This window comes from Podarcis tiliguerta (genome assembly GCF_965153285.1).
Source record: "Podarcis tiliguerta genome assembly, chromosome: 3".
NCBI lineage: Eukaryota > Metazoa > Chordata > Lepidosauria > Squamata > Lacertidae > Podarcis > Podarcis tiliguerta.
In genome coordinates, this window is record NC_139536.1 from 78,165,562 (window position 1) to 78,187,659 (window position 22,098).

The window sequence follows — 22,098 nt, forward strand, 5'->3', positions numbered from 1 at the left end:
AGAAGCCACGCCTGCCTCCTTCTGCACAAGAGGAATGAAAAAAGAAAAAAGTCCACTCGAAAGGCCTGCCTTTCACCTCCCCCCTCCCGCGCGCCATCCCCGCTCGTCTCTCTCCTGCATCCAATGAGAGACGGGTGGGCGTGGCTAGCCTCGTTCTGCTCCGAGGAATCCTATATAAAGCACGGGGAGGGCGCCAGTTCGCTCTTTCGCCTGGACCTCGAGGAAGCAGGTGAGGGTTGGGTACGGGAGTAGCCGTTAAACGGGAAGGGCCGCCATTTTGTGGGCAGGGTGCGCTTTGTCACTCGCGCTCTCGCTGCAGAAACGGCGCTTTTAAAAATTATTTTCGCGAGCTTTCCCTCGGCGTTAGTGCACCCCCTGCCTCGGTAGCTTTTGGGGGTCACCAATGAAGGTGACGTGGGGGCGCTACGCGTGCAGAAGTTTCGTGATGGGGTGTTGTAGGCTGGGATTGGCAGGCTCCCTCGCACGTGGAGGCTTGAATTGAGAGGATATTTTTAATGATGTGTTAAAGTGGGGGGGGGGACCCTTTCTCATTGCACGGCTAAAAGGAGCGAGCATTTTTCCCCCCCACATCTTTTCCCGCCGAAAATCGCTCTCCCACGTGCCTCCCCCCATCTGCAAATTTGGAACAAATTAAAGTGGGGAAGCGCGTAGCTACAGGTAGGAAAACCACGAAGGAGGAAGAGAGGTTCTCGCCGCCGCCCTATAGGGATCTCGTCTCCACCCCGCGGCTGATATTTCATAAAAAAGAACGAGGGAGGAGGTCAAGAGAACAGACGAGCCCATCGTAAACAAATCCAGCTCTCTGGAGCAGTATGACTGTAATTCTTAGCAGCGGCCTTAAGTGCTTGCTAGGATTTCTCCCAAATGAAATGAACGGGACTGAAATAGTTAGGGCTGGAATTGCCTCGGTTGCTTGGATCCCCAAGTAAAAGGCGTGCCTATCTAACACACGCCAAAGTTCTAACATAATCAGACTAATTTCATGAAATCTTGAACCAATAGTCTACTGTCTTAATAACTTTCTTTACCTGCTGATTAAGATTTCACTAAATCATAGAATCAGAAGGGACCACGAGGGTCATCTAGTACGACCCCCTGCAACGCAGGAAACTTTGTCCATGACTTGCACCCCCAACGCTGAGATTAAGACTCATGCTTTACCAACTGAGCTCTCCCTTGGCTACATCTGATGAAGTGGACTTTAGTCCATGGAAGCTTGTGCCATAACAGTCATGTTGTCACAAGAGGTGGTCTTCGTTGTATGCTGCAAACCTGGATAGCTGTGTAATTGGATTTTAACCCTGTCTTATTTTATCTCTGTTCCAGGAGCTATGGAACTAAGATTTGTGTTACTGTTGCGGAGACACCAAATGAGCTCTGTGGTATGTATCCAGTACTCTGCTTCAAAATACTTGCATACTGTACTTTAGCTAAGATTTTGAAAGTATTCCAGATATTAATTACATTGCAGCCAACTTTAAGTAGGTGTTAGACATTTGTGTACTTGGAATCCCTATTTTGGATAATAGTGGCATTACCTTATTAAAACACATCTATTTCTGTGTATGCTTGTCAATATCGTGCAAATGAAAACCTTCAGCTGGAACATTCTGACTTGTACTTTGTTCTTAACTACATACAACACTATAGCTCAGGTCATAGTATCCTAGATGCACAGTTCATTTTCTGAACATTCATGATTATGGTTTTAAAGGGGTACCTTCTAAGGGAGCAGTCCTAACCCTGGAGGCATGCTGCTGGAAAGAGTTTGGAATTTGTGGAGATTTCCCTCTGCTGGGCTTTCTCTGCCAATGCAGGTCTGCACATGTACTGGAAAGGGACCCAAATTGCTGTGGGATAGCTGTTTCTGCCTGGAGCTGCTACAACAATCATTGCAAAAATAATGCCCTAACAAGGCAGCAGTTCTTGGGATGTGGTAGTGGCTCCAAGTGACCATGGGCCCCTGTTAGAGTTCAGTAGCACCTTAGAGTCCAACCTGAAGAAGTGTGCATGCACACGAAAGCTTATACCAAGAAGAAACTTAGTTGGTCTCTAAGGAGCTACTGGACATTCTTTTATATATATTTCGCCTGTGTCAGACCAACACAGCTACCTACCTGAATCTACAACCCTGTTAGAGTTTTACTCATGCATTAAAATACAGAATTCAGGCAGAAGGAATTGTTTTGTGATGAATCTTTGCCAATTATGAGTCAGTTTTGGTATTCCCTGACTTAATTCTTTTATTGTGTATTACTACTTTTCCTTCTTCTGAACTTTATAAAATTTTATTTTCAGATTATGAAAACACCAACATATGTAGAAAAGTATTCTATGGAGAATAGTGGATTTTCTTAGGTATGTTAAAATGCTGTTTGGAGACTAAAGTCATTAACTGTAAGGTACAGTTTTTGGGTGTGAATTCCATATGTTAATTATTTGAATAAATACATATTTGTCCTGAGATCTCCCACCATTCAGCTTTGTTGGGTAACCTTGGATTCTAATTTTATGAAGTGTCAAAACTAAAAAGTCCCAGATGTTGTAACCTTAGTTCATGTGGGAGTTGCTCCAGCCTCTTGTGTCAAACTCCACTTTGGAAGATAATTTATTTTTTTAAATCAGCACGTGCAGGTGTAGCATTGTCTCCCTGCATGCCATGATTTGCAGACTGGATTCATGCAATTTTCCCTTGATGCCATTAACTATGGTTCTGTTGCATTTGTGCTGCTGTTTTCATGGCTTGTAAACTTGTTTTAAACCATGGCGTGCAGTTTGAACTAAGGAAACATTGGTTTGCATTGTTGTGTAAGAAATCTCGTTATCACTGTTCTGCAGAATAAAAAGAAAATTGGGTTTCTTACCAGAAGGAGAAATATGAGGAAAAACATTTCCCTAATACAGTATTTTTTCCTTTTCAGGCTTGAAGCTACTTTATCCCAAAGGTATATGAGTTAAATTTTCATATTGAGAATGTATTGGCATTGGTTCAACCAGTGATGAGCCTATCCCGAACCTGATACAGTTTGATGAAAAACTGCCAATATGGATCCGGCTTCTGAGACTACCATCAGTAAACCAGTGTTTGATATGTAGATAATGAATCAAATTCTGTTGACGCTGATGCTACTTTCTCTGTCTTTCACTTAAAGGTTATAGCAGATGAAATCCAGGCAGCAGTTCCTCATTCCTAACGTACATTAAGCAGGTGGAATGTTTTGAATTGGTAAGTTGTATTCAAATGGGCAGGGGGGACGGGACATGCTGGTTTGGTGCCACTGCTTGAAGTGCCTTGGTGCAAAGTTAAGTCTCTAAAACCTTCCTTATGGACTTTTCCAAGGCAAGTGCTGGGTGGCCAGTAGGTTGCTGTTACTGGACTGAGCATCTTCCAAGCAGTAGCTGCATCCTACCAGCTTTTGGTGAAGGTCCAGCAGAATTGTTTTGCTGATGTGCCTAAGACACTACAGCCAGGATGGGGTACCTTTTGGTGGTCCTCCAGATATTGGACTTCCACCAGTCCCAACAGAGTGGTTAGGAATGATGGGAACTGTAGTCCAGTAATATTTGGAGGGTGACAGGTTCTGTATGCCTGCTCTGTAGACATCTTCATGAAAACCACCAAATAACATGCTGGCTTTGTCTAACAACCTGCAGCTTCAAAGTTGGAGGAGATGGTTTGGTTCTTTTCACATTTGCCAGATTGGGTGTCACACTTGATGCAGAAAGGGATTATGTGAGCCTATAAAAATCTTGGAACTGGGCTGGCTTGTTTTATGTTATTAGAAAGCCTCTATAATATATAGCAATAATGTACCCCACCCATCTGACTGTGTTACCCCAGCGACTGGGCAGCTTGCAACAGATTGAACAAAAACACAACAGAACATCACATTAAAAGCTTCCGATACAGGGCTACCTTCAGATGTTAGCTTTCACTAACGTGCCTTCCAACTGTTTGGGACTAGAATTCCCATCTGCCCCAGCTAGCAGCGTCATGCTTCCTGTGCTCTGTTGTCCAAAACATCCGGAGGGCCCCAGGTTGATGAAGTCTGCTTTGTTGGGCTTCAGTTTGTTAGCTAAAGCCAAACAAGCTTTTATCTTTGTAACTACCATTTAACCTCTGAGCTCAGTGTATAGGCATGTGTCATAAAACAGGACTCTTAAGACATAAATGTTCCAGATTTATAATTAATATTTCTCTGTTGAATATAAAAGTTATTTTAAAGTTTCATCATTGCTTTCTGAACAGGGATGTGACGAGAGCCAAGCCTGTAGGCGGAAGACTCAATTCCTTTTTACAGTGCCTGTTGCAAAAACAGGTAAGAAAACATTTGCATGTGTTGATTTGCAAAGCACTTGAGAATCAAAAGTAGCAACCAATAAAAACCATAGAAATGTTTGGAGTGGACTCTGATATGAATAAAGCTCCAACTGAATTATATTGAAAACAACAGTTGAGCACCACCAGGATTCACAATAATAAGAAACTGAAACATTTAATAGTTCAGACTGGGAATAAGTATGTTGCTTAAATGTATTTCTACTGGTCTTAAATTATTGACCTAGAGTACAATAGATGTTCTAATAATCTGCATTAATCGTTTTTTTTAATTGTGTTTAATTTTTCAGTGATAAGAAGTAAATGCATCAAACAAGATTATTTGGAATCTACCTGAATGAAGTTGAAGCGTGCATGTGTGCCTCCATTAAGGAATATAATATTAATAATAAAATATAAATGAAAACCTTTCTTGCAGTTAAATGTTTATAACAATTATATGTACAGTGGCTCTTGAGAATGAAGATTGAAGCAATGTTTCAGAATAAAGCTTTACAATCACTGTATTTTAGTTATTTAATATATTACTGAAGAAACTTTCCTGAATAATTTAATTGATGGAACTCAAGCAGTTGCAGCGCTAAAATGGTTTTGGGGTGTGTAGGTCTAGTTGGCATCAGTGTGTTCAGTTGTGCTTCTGGAGCAATACTACCATATTTTATTTACTTTATTGGTTGCTTGAATATCCACATATAAAAAACTCCACAAGGGAGGGGGAAAGGGTATAATACAATAGATTTAATGTATCATGTAACATTTATATTAAAACTAAAAAATAATAATAAACCAAATACTCCCTAATTAGCATATAAACTATTTCCCCGCTTCAACCTTCTTAGCCCACCTCCACATAAAGTTTCTGTTGGATCATCGGATCCAAGTAACTGCAGCTGCATTTTACCTGGATTAATCTTCAGATAATCCAAAGCGCCCCAAGCAGCATTTTGGAGCTTCCACTGCCTCCATGAGATACAACAGAAAATGAGCTGTCACTTGCATGAAATTGGATGGCTTCGGTGGTTTTATATAGATGTTACCTGGAAAACCCACCTACTGGAGGGCCTTTTCTGTGGAACTGTCTATTGGGATTTCTTTAACCATTACTGTGCTTTTTAAACCAAGAGGTATGTTTTCTGCAGGCATCAGCTCTATCACTCTAGAACTGAAGCCTGCTGTACTTTTAGGGCCCCCAATGGTGCACTAGCAGGGGGCAGATGACTGGTTTACATGAAAATTATATTTACAAAAAATTACATACCATTTGATGGGGGGGGAGTCTAGGTAAATGTAAAATAAAATACTAAAATTGTTGACAAAAAGTTACAGGTATTTTAAAACATTACAAAATATGATTAAAATAGGCTTTAAAGAAAAAAAAACTTGTTACCATGCACATTTTGACTGGGTTCACCCTGCCACTGGGCTGCTTCCAACATAAAGAGAAATGCAACACAACATTACACATTAAGTGTCTCGATACAGGGCTGCCTTCAGATGTCTATGGTTGTATAATTGTTTATCTCTGGCATCGGACAGGAGGGCGTTCCACAGGGTGGGCGCTGCCACTATTGAGAAGACTGGTTCTGTGTAACTTCATTTCTCACAATGAGGAAACTGCCAGAAGGCCCTCAGAGCTGGATCTCACTGTCCAGGATGAACAATGCTGGTGGAGATGCTCGTTTGGGTATACAGGGACAAAGCCATTTAGGGTTTTAAACACTGAATTGTGCTCAGAAACATACTGGGAGCCAATGTAGATCCTTATGGCCAGTGTTATATGGTCCCGGTGACCACTCCCAGTCACCACTCTAGCTACTGCATTCTGGATTAGTTGTAGTTTCCGAGTCACCTTCAGAGGTGGCCCCACATAGAGCACATTGCAGGGGCATGTACAGTGGTGCCCTGCAAGACGAATGCCTCGCAAGAGAAAACCCACAAGACGAAAGGGTTTTCCGTTTGCAGAGGCGCTTCGCAGGACAAATTTCCCTATGGGCTTGCTTCGCAAGACGAAAAATGAAAAAATTGAATTTTTTTTTGCTCCAAAACCCCTTATTTTGAATCGCTAAGCTGCTAAAAGCATTTTAGCAGCAAAACCGCTAATCCCCCACCCCTTAAAAAGCTGTTTTTAGCCCTTAAATCGCCAATAGCGCTACTCCGTCAATGGGCTTGCTTCGCAAGACGAAAAAGCCGCAAGACGAAAAGACCCGCGGAACGGATTCTTTTCGTCTTGCGAGGCACCACTGTACCTCTGGCACGACAGTGCGCAGGCAGGTAGGGTCTCAGCTGGCGCACCATGTGGAGCTGGTAGACATCTACATGTCTAGATAGGCTTACCAAACAATGTTTTAAGCAGGGGATATAAAAAATAGTTAAGGAGCCTGCCTGATATCAATAGGCAATGACTTCTAAAGTGTAAATGTAGCCACAATAAAAGATCAGTTTCTTACAACTGAAGAATGGGTATTATGTGGCACCTGTAACAATGCCAGTTCTGTAGATCGAAGCATTTGAGTAGGCATATTTGGGGTAAGGCCACCTCACAAGTAAACTGGTCCCAAGCTGTTAATGACTTTATATAGTAATAATTACCACATTGAACTTGGCCTGGTAGGAAATGGGCAACCAGCACAGATCTCTGAGCATAGCTGTTATATGCAGACAGGTTCTCACTCCAGTCAGCAACGTTGCTGCAGCATTTTGGATCAAGTGCAAAAGAAGCATTACACGACAGTAATCCAACCTAAGAGGTAAAGGTACCCCTGACCGTTAGGTCCAGTCATGGACAACTCAGGTTACAGCGCTCATCTCTATATGCCGAGGGAGCTGGCGTTTGTCCGCAGACAGCTTGACTAACCTGCTTCTGGCAAACCAGAGCAGCCCACGAAAACGTTTACCTTCCCGCTGGAGCGGTACCTATTTATCTACTTGCACTTTGATGTGCTTTCAAACTGCTAGGTTGGCAGGAGCAGGGACCGAGCAACGGGAGGTCACCCCGTCAGGGGGATTTGAACCGCTGACCTGATCGGCAAGTCCTAGGCTCTGTAGTTTAACCCACAGTGCCACCTGCGTCCCTAGAAGTTACCAAATGGCTTCACAGGACAAGTATGAACCCACTAGCTTTGGCTAGAACAGGCAAGGCCAAACTTGGCCCTCCAGATGTTTTCGGACTACAACTCCCATCATCCCTAGCTAACAGGACCAGTGGTTGGGGATGATGGGAATTGGAGTCCCAAAACATCTGGAGGGCCAAGTTTGGCCATGCCTGGGCTAGAGGGTCAGAAACAACCCCACCCCTGCTTTAACCCCCACCCCTGCTTTAGACACTAGCCTAACTGTGTCCTGTCCCTACCACCTCCCATAACGGGGAAACTGAGGAACTGAGGATTCAGCTCAACTTTACCTCAGCTGCCCTTCATGGGAATTCAGGAGTGTACGGAAAGTAGCATTAACTGGCAGCAGTGACTCTTCTTCCTGTTTAAAGCTGTTTATCTACTTGACAATATAATTATTATTAGTTACTGCTACTACTGATTTACTAATTTTAAATTGAATAGTACCAAGCTTTGCTAGGCTATGATAGTGTGTGCAATTACTGTTTTTTAAAATGGAATGTCGAGTTTCGCTGTTATGTCTTAACTGCAGTGCCGGTTAACTACATTTTTATTCAACAGCAACTTCTGGTACACATCCAGGTTCCCCGAACGACTTTACGCCGAACTTTAAAAAAACCCCACAAATTAAATATATATCTAATACACAGTATACGCAAAAATTAAACAACGTAACGAAGCGTAAAAGCAACATTGCACTAATCGTCAAGAAGTTTATTGCAATAGCCGTGACAATCCGAAATAACTACGGCACGTTCAGAACGCGAAAGTTCCCTCAGTTCTTGAACGTGCGCGAGATTCAGGGAGCGTTAATTAGGAGTCGCCCAAAGAGCGGGCGGCGGCGGCAGGGCAGGGGGCGCGCGCGCAACGGAGGCGGGCAGCAGCGCACGGAACGTTCTTTTCTCTCGCCTTCCGCAACGTTACAGCGTGCCGAGGACCGCCAGCCACCGTCTGGCTGCCGTAGGCGCATGCGCGGCCTCTCATTGGTCCGCCGCCTTGCCTAAGAATCTAGCTTTGCCAAAGTTAGCGGGCGGGGCGATAACCCTTGTGGATCTGCTCGGGAGACCCCGGCGTTGGGGCTGCGCCAGCGCGCGCGCGTTCTCTCTCTCTCCCTCACACGGCGGCGGCGCCTCCTCCTCCCTCCCTCCTCCTGGCTTCTCCCCGCCCTGCCTGAGCCGAGTGGAAGGGGGCTGGGGTTGGTTGGTGCCAGCAGCGGCGTGAGCGCTCGAGCGGCCGCCATTTTACGCAGGCTCCTGCCACATTCTCAGGACACGCTGAGGGAGCGGAGAAGGGGCAGCTCCGCAACCGCGCCCCCCGCCCGCGCCACCCCTCCCTCTCCGGAGCCCTTTCGCGCGCCGCTCGTCGTCCCTCCCCCGCCGCCGCCAGCCCCTGCCGCTCGCCCCACACAGGTCAGCAGCCACCGCGGCTCGTCAGGCGCTGTGGAGAAGGGAGGGGAGAGGGAGAGTCGGTGGGGTGGTTGGCTATGGGGGTGGAGAGAAAGAAGGGGCCCGAAGAGAAGGTTCTCCCTAGGAGGAGCGGGCCGGGAGCCCGTGGAAAACGGAGGGAGAGCGGGAGGCAGCCTGCCGCCCGGCCGGTTCCGGCGGGGTGGGAGCTTGGATAAACAAAAGAGGCCGGCGGCGGCGGCGGCCCTGTCCCGCGTAGCTTCTCCCGGCACTTAGCCACGCTGGACGGCGGGTGTCGCTAGGCCGCACGATGTGGAGGGGAACGAGGGGAAGCCCTCCTTGCTCGCCCCCCCTCTCCCTCCCGCGAGGGGCTCCAGCTGCCTCATTGTCCAGGCGGCAGCGCCATTCATTGGCCACGAGGCGCCTCCGGGGTGGGGTGGGACATGGTGGGAAGGCTGGAAGGAGCAGGGCAGGCAGCCGCCGCCGATGCCAATGTGGCTGCGGGACGACTTCTTTTTTTTTAATGGTGGTAGTGGGGTTTTGCCGCGTGCCTCGTGTCACGTAATGGGCCGGAGCCTGGGATCCGTGTCTTTCCAACGCTCGAGTTGGAAGAAGCATGGTGGGAAGAAGGGAGGGAGGGTCTTGATTCTGTGCGTGCGTGTTTTTACCCGGCGGGAGGAGGAAAGGCATGGGAAGGCAGTCGTTTTTGTCGCCCCCCCCCCCCGTTCTTTCCACATGGCGAAATCGGGCCCAGGGTGTTGCAATTCTTCTCCCGGAGGGAAAAGTGGGGGAGGAGGAGGAGGGACAGGCTGCTTTTCCGGGAGGGGGGTGGGGTGGGGTGGAGGGAAGTTGGTCGCTGGAGGAAGTTGTAAGACATTTGAACGCGCCGAGCACGTGTTTCCAGCGGGCATATGGCGGCTGCCGCCGCTTGGGCTGGGTGCGGACTGGGAAGCGCTTTGTTCCTTTCGCCTGGTTGCTTTTAGGCCCTGTCAAAGAGGCGGGAAGAAGCTGTAGCGTAGGCAGCGGAACGGGATTTCGCGAGAGGTGCGAAGGGTTGAATGAAGCGATTCGGGTAAAAGCAGCAGGGAATGGCAGTGGCTGTGTCGCGCGTTGGTGGCTGCACGTTCTTCCGCGCCTTTTGCTTCTTGTTCCATTTCTAACTTCTCCAAGAGGCTGCTTAGGGCGTTTTAGAGAGATAGAGAAGGGAGGTGAGCTAGAGAGTTCGGCTGGATTGTGTAAAATCTGCAATAAAATCTTAATATCCTCGCTAGGCTTTGGTTATAGGGTATGCCTTTGCACTATTAGTCTTTCTCTTGAAAAAGCCTTGCGTGCTTTCTGATTGCAAAAGTAGTAGGGAAAACGGCTTACACTCTGCGAGTCCCTAGCAGGTAGCTGCATGTATTGACTGATACACCAATAGTTTGGCTTTAAGGTTTATAGCTTAATTATGATGCTTATTGCGTTTGAACAGATATCTGGAAACATGGCTTCTGAACATGTTAATGGGAATGGTACTGAAGAGCCGATGGATACTTCTGCTGCAGTTACCCATTCTGAGCATTTCCAGACATTGCTTGATGCTGGTTTACCACAGAAAGTTGCTGAAAAACTAGATGAAATTTACGTTGCAGGTAAGATGTAAAACTTGCAAAGTCACATTTTCAATATTTTCTATTGGACTTTTCCTTGCTTTGGGCTAAAATAGCAACTTTTTGTGGTTTCCAAACAAAAAACAAAAACCCAAAGATGGGGACTGCAGTCTTCTTAGCAAGTGTTTGGATGATAAACGATAATGTGGCATTTATGCTGCTGTAGGTTAGTCTGTGGTACTGAGTGAATGGGTGGTGGTAGGGGAATGCAGTTGTACTTCAGGCAGTAGGAAGACTTCATAGTGGATTATATTTGTCTTTGGAGCACTGTGTAGTAAGTGAGGCAGTAATCATAAGCATCTCTTCTGGAGGATACCCGATTTAATGTTTGAACCTGTGGGTGCAAAGGCTACTGTGTTTTCAGTCATGTTCTGAAGCTCAGTTTTGGAGACCAATAGAATTGTTTGAGTGCTTTAGTCTTTTTAAACAGTTTCCTTAAGAGGCAGAAAAGTACTGAGAATCACTGCTCAAGTTGAGTCAACTGTTTATGCAAAATTATGACTTTTCAGAGTTTGTCAAAACTTAACAAGTTTCAGCATATGTGTTACAGTACATTTGTAGATTAAGACAACTTTTTAAGTAAAGGGGAAATCTTGAAATGGGCCTCTGATCAGTGGATCTGCTTCTGAAATGAAATAACTAAAAATGCTAGAATATAATATTTCTTTTTCTAGGGCTAGTTGCTCACAGTGATTTAGATGAAAGAGCTATTGAAGCTTTAAAGGAATTTAATGAAGAAGGTGCATTGGCAGTGCTTCAGCAGTTTAAAGACAGTGACCTCTCACATGTTCAGGTAATGTACTACTATAGTGGCATTTCTGTTCCTTGATAGTACTACAGTTTGTACTAGCACATGTGAAAAACTTGAACAAGTCAGGATGATTGATTTAAAATTCAGCCTTTACACGTTATTTGTGTAATCTTTTTAGAACAAAAGTGCCTTTTTATGTGGCGTCATGAAGACATATAGACAGCGAGAAAAACAAGGGACCAAAGTGGCAGATTCTAGCAAAGGACCAGATGAGGCAAAAATCAAGGTATGTTTATAGGCCAGTATGCTTATGCCTTTAGTGCTAATTTCTGTGGTTGTATAAGAACGATTTGTGTTGAAGTATTTTTTTAACAATATTTTTCTTGGTCATCCCTTCATTGGTGCTTGCCAATTGACATTTCTATAAGAGCAGCTTACTCTTATTTAGATTCCTCTGCACAGTATTTGTCCATGTTTTACTCTTGGAAAAAGTCTCTGGATACAGGTCCTGTGCTGCATCCTGCAGAGGGAGATGTTAGCAGGGCACAATTGTGAAAGTACCTCTGACATCTGATTTGTGCCACTAGCACTATGCCACAAATTGTTCTAGAATGGCAGTTTTTGTACCCAGTCCATACATTTAATATTGGCATCATGATTTGTAGGCTTTCTCTTTCTTGTTTTTAGTAGATATACATTCACATCTGTTTTTATAGAGACGGGCCATGAATCATCACTATTGGCACTGTAATTTGAGATTAAATTGTATCAGCCAGCAATTGGAAGTTTAGTACAGCCTGACACTGGAAAGACTTCAGTGCTTCATGACTATTGAAGTATACTGCAAATACTTCACTTATTCTACCATGAGAAATTATATCTTTTGATAGAGTAATTTTTTATTGTGTGAAAGCCCACAACAATCAAGTACAGAAATTGTAGAAAAGCAATTGAATGTAGCATTTGCACACTGTACACATATTTTTCCATGCCTTGTTTGCTTTTGTTTTTTGAGTACTTGAGTTACTGGAATTCCAATACATTTTATCCGTTATTTCATTCACAAAGAGCTAATTAAATACTGAGCAGTATTAAATCTCTTTAGTCAAACTGAAGTATGCATGTCCCCAGGACTGTAGGGCAGGCTTAGTGTTGATTGAAGCATGCATGTTTATGTTAATTCATCATACAATTTGGAGGAGGGGGAAGAGTGGCCTTCCATAAAAAGTGACCTGGACACCTCCAAGCTTATTGTGCTGCTGCTCTACTAGGCATCCTATGTTTTATTAGGTCTTTTAACTTGAGGTCTCTCCATGCTTCACTTCTAGCATGCTCTCCAAATTCAGAGGGCACAGCTATTCTCAATTGAAGCAGGCTCTGTGTATGGCCAAGAGAAGGCTGCTGATATCCTACAGCAGTGGTTCTCAAAGGGTGTGGTGCGCCACACTGGTGTGGCAAGTGTGATGGGAAGATTCAAGGATAATCAGTATTATATTTGGGACTGATTAATGTTCTTACACAGCTACGTTGTTTTATACTTTATGGCTGTCCAGTGATCACATTATAAAGTAGTTGTGTTCTGTTTTATAAATCAAGCACTGGTGGGAGTTGTTTATTTCAGTTTCCCTATGTATTTCTTACAAATACAAAATTCAGTGTGGTGCAAGCAAATTTAAATTCTGAAAGTGGCCCAGAGAAAAAAGTTTGAGAACTACTGCCCTGCAGTGAGGCACAAACAGGCCTTCATTTGGTGGGATAAGTGTAGGATTCTTGGCATAACAGCCGCCTATGCAAACAGAAGGCACCTAGCGAAGGAAGCAAAACTGACTTTGAGAAGCTTTGCACACAGGATTTAGGATTGAAATGTACAATAGGTTTTTTTGGGAGGGTGTGATTCTGTGCAAAAATCAAATTTGCTCAAAATTAGTATATACTCAGACATACTCAAAGCTGAGGGAATGCAAGTCGCTCTTAAAACATAAGTGTCAAAGATTATTTCATTGCAAACATTTGTCCCCTTTTCCTATTTTAATTAGACAGTGTAATTAGTTGGTAAACAGACTTTATTTAAAATTCTAAACTTAAATTTGAAGGCACTTTTGGAGAGAACGGGTTACACACTTGATGTGACTACTGGACAAAGAAAATATGGTGGTCCTCCCCCAGAGTGTGTCTACTCAGGACAACAGCCTTCTGTTGGCACTGAGGTAAGCAGCATCACATTTTATGATGGGGTGGTGTGTCCTTGCTACCTGTATGTGTGATCCTTTTTAAAATACCTTTTTTTGTTACAGATATTTGTGGGTAAGATTCCAAGGGACTTATTTGAGGATGAACTGGTTCCATTATTTGAGAAAGCAGGACCTATATGGGATCTTCGCTTAATGATGGACCCTCTGACAGGCTTAAACAGAGGATACGCTTTTGTCACTTTTTGTAACAAAGAGGCAGCTCAGGAAGCTGTTAAACTGGTAAGATTTTTCTTACTGCATTCTTTTAGGATCACCCCTTTATCTAAAAGCAAGTACAAAAATCCCTGGCAGTGGCTGAAAGTATACTCTTCGGTGTACATCATGATGTATAGATTAGAATTGTTTAGGCCTCGTGACCTCTTTTAGTTAAGCAGTTCTAAGAGTTCCTTTATTTATTCAGTTTGTTATGTTACATGCTGTCTTTTCTTTTCCCCCCCTTCCATCCCTGTGAGCGTCAGGGATAGCAGAAATGGAAATGCTTATACTGCAGTCTTACACATGTGTACATGGAATTATGTCTTGGGTTAAGTGGGCGCATTGCACAATATCTGCTGTTTAACTCATTCAAAGGCAATCCTGGATTAGGTCATACTGTACAATATCTTCTCAAATTCTATTAGTGGCTATATGTTAGAATATCATAGATGTGGGGGGAAATGGAATTACTGCATGAAGAGCACGATTTTGAACAAGTTCTCTTTAAAGGCTAAGAAACGTGGCCCTTGACCTGAAAGAAAACTAGCTGCCTACCATTTTACAAAAGATTTCTGTTTTACTTGCTTGAAAAAGATCCAGGCTAGTGACTGGGCTTATGAAATACCATTTCTTTAGCTTAAAGTTCCATACCCGTAATTAAAATTTTGGTTATGGTCTCTAGTGTTGAATGTACTGGAGTGTTACATGGTACACTAAATTGGTATAGTGTGCAGTTCCTTCATGTGGCTTAATTTGATATTAAAGTAATCTAATTGTCCCACTACTTAAAATGAAGGACCATTCTCCATGGTCTCTGTTCCCCCTTTTGCTTTTCTACTTGAGAATCATAGCATAGCATAACAATTCAGGGAATGAGCACTGCCATAGAGGATCAAGGGGAGCAGTATCTGGGGAGAGAGATTGACAAGGTCATCTTTTGCTCATAGTCAAAACAAGAACAGTGGGACACTTAGCAAAAACCAAGTAGCTCCATAGGTAGTCTTAGGCTTAACTTTTCCTCACAGAGTGAGATGACTTGTACAATTACTGAAGTATGGTAAGGATGCCTTCTACTCCACTTTATATTGATGTGTGTTCCCAATGGGAGAGGATCCTGCTGCAGTGTTGCAGCTGTAGTTGGTTTCTTTGAAACTAAGCAACATTTTGTGTATTAGATGAAAGGCAGAGCATAGTTGTGCTCAGGTACCACTGTTGCTGCTTTTCTCTGATCTAGGATTAGAGCAACATGTAGGGTTTAACCCAAGGTGTCTTTGAAGCACATTTCCCCCAAATAATCTTAAGAGCTGTAGTTTAAGGGTGCTAGGAATTGTAGCTGTGTGAGGGGTAAGCTACAGTTTCCAAGGTTCTTGCATGTGTGTGTGGTGTCCACACAGCTGACAAGCATAGTGTACTCATTTACAGGGTAGCTAGGTTATTCTGTTGCCGCAAGAAAAACCCCATTATTGTGGCAATTTTTAAAACTTTTATGAACCAAGGCCCATGATAATAAAATCCCATAATAAAATTGTCAGTCTTTAAAGTGCCTCAATACACTTCGTTGATATTGTGTCCAGTTACTTTTAATCAGGTAGGTGGAAGCAACCCAGTGCCATACAGAACCATCTATTCGGTGGCCCATGTAACTGCATTATCACATGGTTAGAAGCCACGCTGCTGAAAATGGCACACACCCAATACAGTGGTACTTCAGGTTACAGACGCTTCAGGTTACAGACTCCGCTAACCCAGAAATAGTGCTTCAGGTTAAGAACTTTGCTTCAGGATGAGAACAGAAATTGTGCTCCGACGGCACGGTGGGAGTGGGAGACCCCATTAGCTAAAGTGGTGCTTCAGGTTAAGAACAGTTTCATGTTAAGAACGGACCTCTAGAGTGAATTAAGTTCTTAACCCGAGGTACCACTGTACTTGAAGCACTTGCTCCTCATTTGAAAAAAATACTACTCTGTATTGAGTAATATTTCTGCAGTGAAGTAAAAGTTTAACGTTTGCAAGCAAGGAAAAACAAGCACTTTTGGATGACCTACCCTATATTACTTTCTTTTTTCTAGTATAACAATCATGAAATCCGCTCTGGAAAACATATTGGTGTATGTATCTCCGTTGCCAATAATAGGCTCTTTGTTGGCTCTATCCCTAAGAGTAAAACAAAGGAGCAGATAGTTGAAGAATTTAGCAAAGTAACAGGTAAGTTACTTTGTACCTTGGGTGTGTGAATTTAAAAGGAAATAATTCAAGTGATCAGTGATGAATTTTTTCACCATCTTTCGGCTGATGTTGAATGATGATGACATTGTAAACTGAGATCATAAGGAATATTCTTGACAGTAAGAAAGAGATGAGCTGGGACTGTGGCCTATCCTTGTGTCATACATTGCTCCAGGGAGGTTTTACCCAAAGCCCCTTATTCAGTAAGTTTGACTGTTTGGAAGAAATTATTAAAGGAGTAATTTTGCTCGGTTCTGCTAGATCGCGTTGTCAATCATTTAGAATATTCATGAACATTCCATGACATCGTAACAGCTTGGCTTCGTTTGCCCTTTATTTTATGTTAACACACTATACTGTGTTAAGATAAAATAAAGGGCAAACGAAGCCAAGCTGTTACGATGTCATGGAATATTCATGACATTCAGTAGAGACATACTATACTGGTCAGTTGCTGAAAATATTTGACTGGTCACATATCTAGCCCCAAATTAGAGGCAAGTGTTGTGCATGTGCAGTCTTTTTTCTTATTCAGTTCAGACTTTTTCACTTTCTAGAAAAGTACTTTTGATGGGGAGTAAATTAAATTTCTCTGTTGGTTTTCAGTTAGTGCCATGGTATATGTGGGGGAAAGCAACAGAAGATAAGCTACCGTATGTTTCCGTGTATAAGACTAGGTTTTTTTATTTAAAAATTAGGTTAAAATTGGGGCTCATCTTATACACTGGGCAAGCTCCCCCATTTTCTTAATTTGGAGTTCCCAAAAATTCTACACATCTTTTACACAGAGACGTGTTATACACGGAAAAAGACGGTATATCAGAAATTCTTAACATTTTACTGGGGAATTTTAGCAAATCTAATAGTCCACTGTATTATATTAGGGTAAAAAGACAAATTGTCAAAGTTTTATTTCTGTTTTATAATAAATTTGTATGACTGCTTAACTAAACTCACGTGATTGGCTTCAATTTCAGAGGGTCTCACAGATGTAATATTGTATCACCAACCTGATGACAAAAAAAAGAATAGAGGCTTTTGTTTCCTTGAATATGAAGATCATAAAACTGCAGCACAAGCCAGGCGTAGGCTAATGAGCGGAAAAGTGAAAGTCTGGGGTAATGTGGTTACAGTTGAATGGGCTGATCCTATAGAAGATCCAGATCCTGAAGTCATGGCAAAGGTAAAAGATAACAGTGATTTTTTTAAAAAAAAATTATAGCAAGCTGAAAGTCATGATTATTTTGTTAAATCTGTATCATATGGCAAATGCTCAGTGTTAGAAACTGAGATATGAAAGCTAAGAGCTAAACAGCACCTTAAACCTAGGCTATGGGTGCAACAACGGAAGGCACACTTTTTTATAAGAAGAATACAAAGCTGAAAATGAATGAACTGCAGCTAAAATATGTTCATTTTTCACATGGTCTAGTCTTTCCCCTGCCCACTCCCCTAATATTCTTAAGAGGGTCTCTTCTCCAATCTTCAAAGAGTTGCTGGAATTGGGGAGGCAGAAAAAGGTCCTCCTTTCCTTCCACTTTGTAGTTTTACTCTGAAATCTTAAGTGCAGTACTGAGCCCAGAGCTTAGAAATTGCTTGCCCTAATGAAATGCCCTCTTGCAAAATGCACCTACAACAATGGGAGTTTCAAACACTGCAAATGCTGTAGAAGGAATAATGCTTGCAAAATGATTTTCCTACATTAACTTGAATGGCTTGTTCTGCACTCAGAGCAACAACATTTGTGAAAGCTACAAAAGTTTGCTTGAATCTTCAACCAAACTATATAAAGCTGATAACTCAATAGGTGAACATGCTTTATGGTTAAATTTGCAAATAGGATCATAATATGAATTTTCACTGCTTTTAATAATTTTTATACAAATTGTGGATTGTTAACTTGAAGCTTACTTGGCTCATAACTGAGTAAGAGACATATTTCAATCTGATGCCCTGTTTGTGTTTGCATGACCAGCATTTATCAGACTAGTATGACAAAACTAGTTTCAGTTAGGATAGGGACTGAACTTTACTGCATTATCTCATTACATTTTGTCAATACAAGCCTTCTTTTTCTTCCAGTCTTAGTATCCCCATTGTTGTAGGTGATGGCTTCAAATCACCAAGTCCCATCACTGCAATTCTCTCTTGTACTGGGATTCTTTATTATCATTTACTGGGTTTCATTTCCACATTAGGTAAAAATCTGGGGGAATAGTGAATGTGTGTTGCTGGGACGGATGACTGCTCTAGGCAGGAGTCACATGCCTTTCTATCCTGAAACTATGTCAGTGCCTTTTATGTTCCAGCAGCTAACCAGGGACTTTGGGTGTTGGGACTTGCAACAACATACCACCACTCTTACATATTCCAGGTGACATTGGAAGAATGAGTATACATTCGGAGCTAGTAGCCTTTTTCCCAGCTATAAGCATCTTTGAAAAAAAATTGTGGATGGAGTTGTTAATAATAATAATAATAATAATAATAATAATAATAATAATAATAATAATAATAATAGCAGCTTTTAGGGAAATATATTGTCTGAATTCTCTGCAATTGGAATTTGTTTGTTGTTGTTGATACAACTCAACGGCACATCCCAAGTGCTCTTGGCAAATGCCGGTATTGCAAAGAATGAAACAAAATTGTAGTCTGAATTAACCCTTGTTGCTTTATTTTAGGTGAAAGTGTTATTTGTGCGGAACCTTGCAAATTCAGTCACAGAGGAGATACTAGAAAAGGCCTTTAGTCAGTTTGGAAAGCTGGAGCGAGTGAAAAAGCTAAAAGATTATGCTTTTATCCATTTTGATGAACGTGATGGTGCTGTAAAGGTAGGTTTTGATTATCATTGCAGGTACTGCTACATGATCAAGTTATTTTTAAGTCACATGTTTAGCTAAAACATTTGTGTTATAAAATGCTTAAAGCTTTGTGCTGTAGTTTTGGGCTCTAAAGTGATAGGAATGCAGCAGTTGGCTGTTCATGTTCTGAGAATTTTGGTGCTCATTTTTGCTGGCTGTCTCTCCAAGTAGAAAAATCATTGCTTCTATGCTTACCTTGTCCTATACTCTTTTTAAAATAAGGATAGAATGCAGACTGTTCAGTTCACTGATCTGCTCGTTTTTAAGCCAGAGTCTACTCTAAAACCCTTGTGCACAGTGCAGAAACAGCTGAGTCCAGAGTTTTCATGAGTGGAATTCCATTTACAGAAACCTCCAACCTGGGCATTTACGCCTTTCCCCTGAAAAGCCACTCTGGAAGTCTAGGAGACCCCTGAACAGTATAGGAAGTGACACGAGGCTTGTAGTAGGAAGGAGGAATTGGTTAAATCGCCTTTCTTCATTGAGAACCCCTGCTGCATCTCTTGTCTGTTTCATGAACCCTTCTATTTGCAAATGAAGTGTTGCATGTCCAAGTAGGAGTTAGTGTGGCTAAATATACCTGAAGTGTTCTAAACTTAATCATGACACCAAATGCAATCATTTACATTTCTACTCTCCCTCCCAAATAAAAATAGAATTGTCATAGGGGAAAACGTAAGTAGAATACAACTCCTCATACCTGATGCTATTTCCAATTTTGGTCATCTCAGCATTTGAAAGCTGAAGAATTACATTTTGTTCCCTTTGTTCATACAATTCCCTATTCTCTTTGTTTTTACTTTGAACAACTTTACCTTGCAACCTATTTTGTGAGAATGTGTAGCTGTTAGAGATTGCTTTAATTTCAAGTGTTTGCTTTGCAGCACAGATCTTTTTGCAGATCTGGTTTCAAGCCCTCATGGGTTGCAAGGAGTATTTTTGAAAACATACACATTGGAAAAATCAAGGTCCTCAGACAGGGCCTCTAGTGGACAGGAGGTGGGCTTATATGCCCTACATATCTACCAGCGGTTACTACTACTCAACATCTCTTACTATTCATATTGTCTGCGTTCTTTGCATATTATTAAAAAAATAGGTTTTTGGAAGAATTTATTGCCAATACGCATTTCAAAACTATTCTCCACAGGCAATGGAAGGAATGAACGGAAAAGATTTAGAAGGAGAAAATATAGAAATAGTTTTTGCAAAGCCACCTGATCAAAAGAGGAAAGAGCGGAAAGCACAGAGACAAGCTGCTAAAAATCAAATGTAAGTGCTAAAGTGTGTGCATTTGACACTAAATGACACTTATACAAATGTTGTGGGTTTGCAGTTCTTGCTGTATGCGCAGCATACATACCATGGAAACATTTGTAAAAAAATGTAGGGTTCTTTGATGACATTTACGGCTCAAGATATCGACTTCCCTTTATGCATGCTTTTCCAAAAATAAAAGTGCAGCCTGCATCTTTTGGTCTATTTTTAAAAGTGGAGAGAGAATTACTGTGTTAACTACATAATATCTCCAGGTGAGAAGTAGTGTTCTGTTCGTTATTTAGGCCTGTATGTACATTTTTAAAATAATATGTCCTCAGAAGTGATCAGGCAAGTGCAGCTTTCCCCCCTGAGATACTGTAAGAAAAAGTGGAAAAAGCAATAGAGACATGTAGCTGATCAGAAAGTGTCTCTGGGTCTATGAATTTCTGCTTATTTTATTATCCCGCTATATTCACTGCTGCTAATTATCCATTCAGTATTTAGAAGCTTTAGTTCTTTGTTACTAATCCTCACCTTAAGCTTTATGTTGCAGTTTTGTGTATCCTCTGTGGTTTTTCATGACACAATAATTGACTGCTGACAACATTCTGTCCAATAATTTTAGAAAATTTAGACTGCAATCCTATGCACATTTTGTGGCATGATAGGAACACATGTGTAACACTCCTTGTGGGGTGGGGGGGATGTCAGTATGTGAATGAGCTGTATCCCCTCCAGAGTTTTTTTGGGGAGGGGGCAATTTCATTTTATATGCTAATGTATCCACAGTTCTTGTCAAGTATGAAGCCTTCTTGACAAAACACTTGTATCTTCCTTTCATATATATATTTATATGACAAACTGTATATCATAAATAATAAACTCCTTCTCCCCCACTGTTTATTTGCCATCCTATTTGCTATCTCAGCTGTTTCTACACCACATCCAATGTTGTACAATTACACGTCAACTTGTGCAGCAAGACATGCATTTCCTCTTCCTACTGCAGCCCTCACCGCCTCCAAATCTGTTCTGGAGTGTCCCCAACACCGAAGGAGATTTTGGGAGCATGGGGAGCTGCAGTGGGGATGGGAAAACTGCTGGTGGATGGACACCATTGGATGTCAGCCTTTTCTTTGCATTTCTGGAATAAATTAAAAGGAAGAGTTAAAAATATTCATGTGTCTCAAGCATTGATTTATAAGAACTGTAAAAGATGTGCTAATCACAAGAGGCAAAACTCAGCTTTATGGGAGATTTGGGTTTGCTCATGGGGACTTGGCCTTTCCCCTGTAGTGCTGTACCCCCTCTCCTCAGTCTCTGGACCATCCAAATCAGATTTTGTTGGTACAGGGAGGACTGAACTTGCTTTATGTGAGTGAAAGTCCATTCTGTGGGTGCAGAGACAGTGTTGGATGCAACTCAAAATAGAAATGATGCAGCACCTGGTGGTGGTTCCAGGTCTTAGGCAACCATGAACATGTATATATGTTAGCTGTTTATAGAACAACAGATTGAATTTGATTATACTGCTGGTTTTCAATTATTAATGGTGCATGCTCTGATTACATCCAAGGCTTATTTACTGCTCATTTTAGTCGGCATACCTACCCTTTGAATGTATGCTGTCAATGAAAGTGCATGTTCAAAGAGGCTTTCCGATAGCACCATTCATCTCTACACTAGGTAGTCCTCAGTTAGAGCTATCATTTAGCATCTCGTGGCTAATTTATGAAAAGTAGTGGCAGTGAGGCTTGGATTTTGCACATGCTGTCTCCTGCACTGCTACAATGAGATAGTCAGCTTTTGCGCTTGTCCAGTTGACACACGACTGCAAGCGCGTGGGTCCTTTTGGACCCTGAAGAGGGCATGGGTTGTGTGGAGGCCAGGAATGGAACTCCCGTGCAAAATGGTCACTGCCTATACTTACTGTATCACAACTAATTGAGATAGAGGCCTTCTGAGTTTCCATGTGGGTTGTACCCTCCCGGTGGTGCAGCAGTACTGCTAGCACATTTGTAAAGCTAC

At 42.3% G+C, this 22,098-nt stretch overlaps 1 protein-coding gene and 1 long non-coding RNA gene across 15 annotated transcripts in view; both read left to right on the top strand.

Moving 5' to 3' along the window:
* The first annotated feature begins 93 nt into the window (after positions 1-93).
* LOC310674520 lies at positions 94-4,767 on the top strand. Of its 3 annotated transcripts, none has more exons than XR_014509627.1 (6): positions 94-229; positions 1,348-1,403; positions 2,320-2,379; positions 2,943-2,966; positions 3,174-4,340; positions 4,651-4,767. It is a non-coding gene; the product is annotated as an uncharacterized lncRNA (long non-coding RNA). The 3 variants fall into 3 exon arrangements; XR_014509628.1 differs by having other exon boundaries at positions 202-225; XR_014509629.1 differs by lacking the exon at positions 94-229 and adding an exon at positions 655-678.
* A 3,719-nt stretch (positions 4,768-8,486) lies between these two features.
* Positions 8,487-22,098, top strand: part of SYNCRIP (synaptotagmin binding cytoplasmic RNA interacting protein) — a 19,927-nt gene continuing 6,315 nt past the window's right edge. For 4 of the 12 annotated variants that reach the window (XM_083432376.1, XM_083432377.1, XM_083432379.1 and 1 more), the window contains exons 1-10: positions 8,506-8,879; positions 10,345-10,504; positions 11,197-11,315; positions 11,452-11,559; positions 13,367-13,480; positions 13,568-13,744; positions 15,790-15,925; positions 16,924-17,129; positions 18,631-18,780; positions 19,961-20,082. In XM_083432376.1, the coding sequence (XP_083288502.1) occupies positions 10,357-10,504; positions 11,197-11,315; positions 11,452-11,559; positions 13,367-13,480; positions 13,568-13,744; positions 15,790-15,925; positions 16,924-17,129; positions 18,631-18,780; positions 19,961-20,082 (1,280 nt within the window). In that variant the 5' untranslated portion in view covers positions 8,506-8,879; positions 10,345-10,356. Of the gene's footprint in view, positions 8,880-9,769; positions 9,918-10,344; positions 10,505-11,196; positions 11,316-11,451; positions 11,560-13,366; positions 13,481-13,567; positions 13,745-15,789; positions 15,926-16,923; positions 17,130-18,630; positions 18,781-19,960; positions 20,083-22,098 lie in introns of those variants that run through there. The other 8 variants (XM_083432383.1, XM_083432374.1, XM_083432382.1 and 5 more) reach the window with 6 other exon arrangements.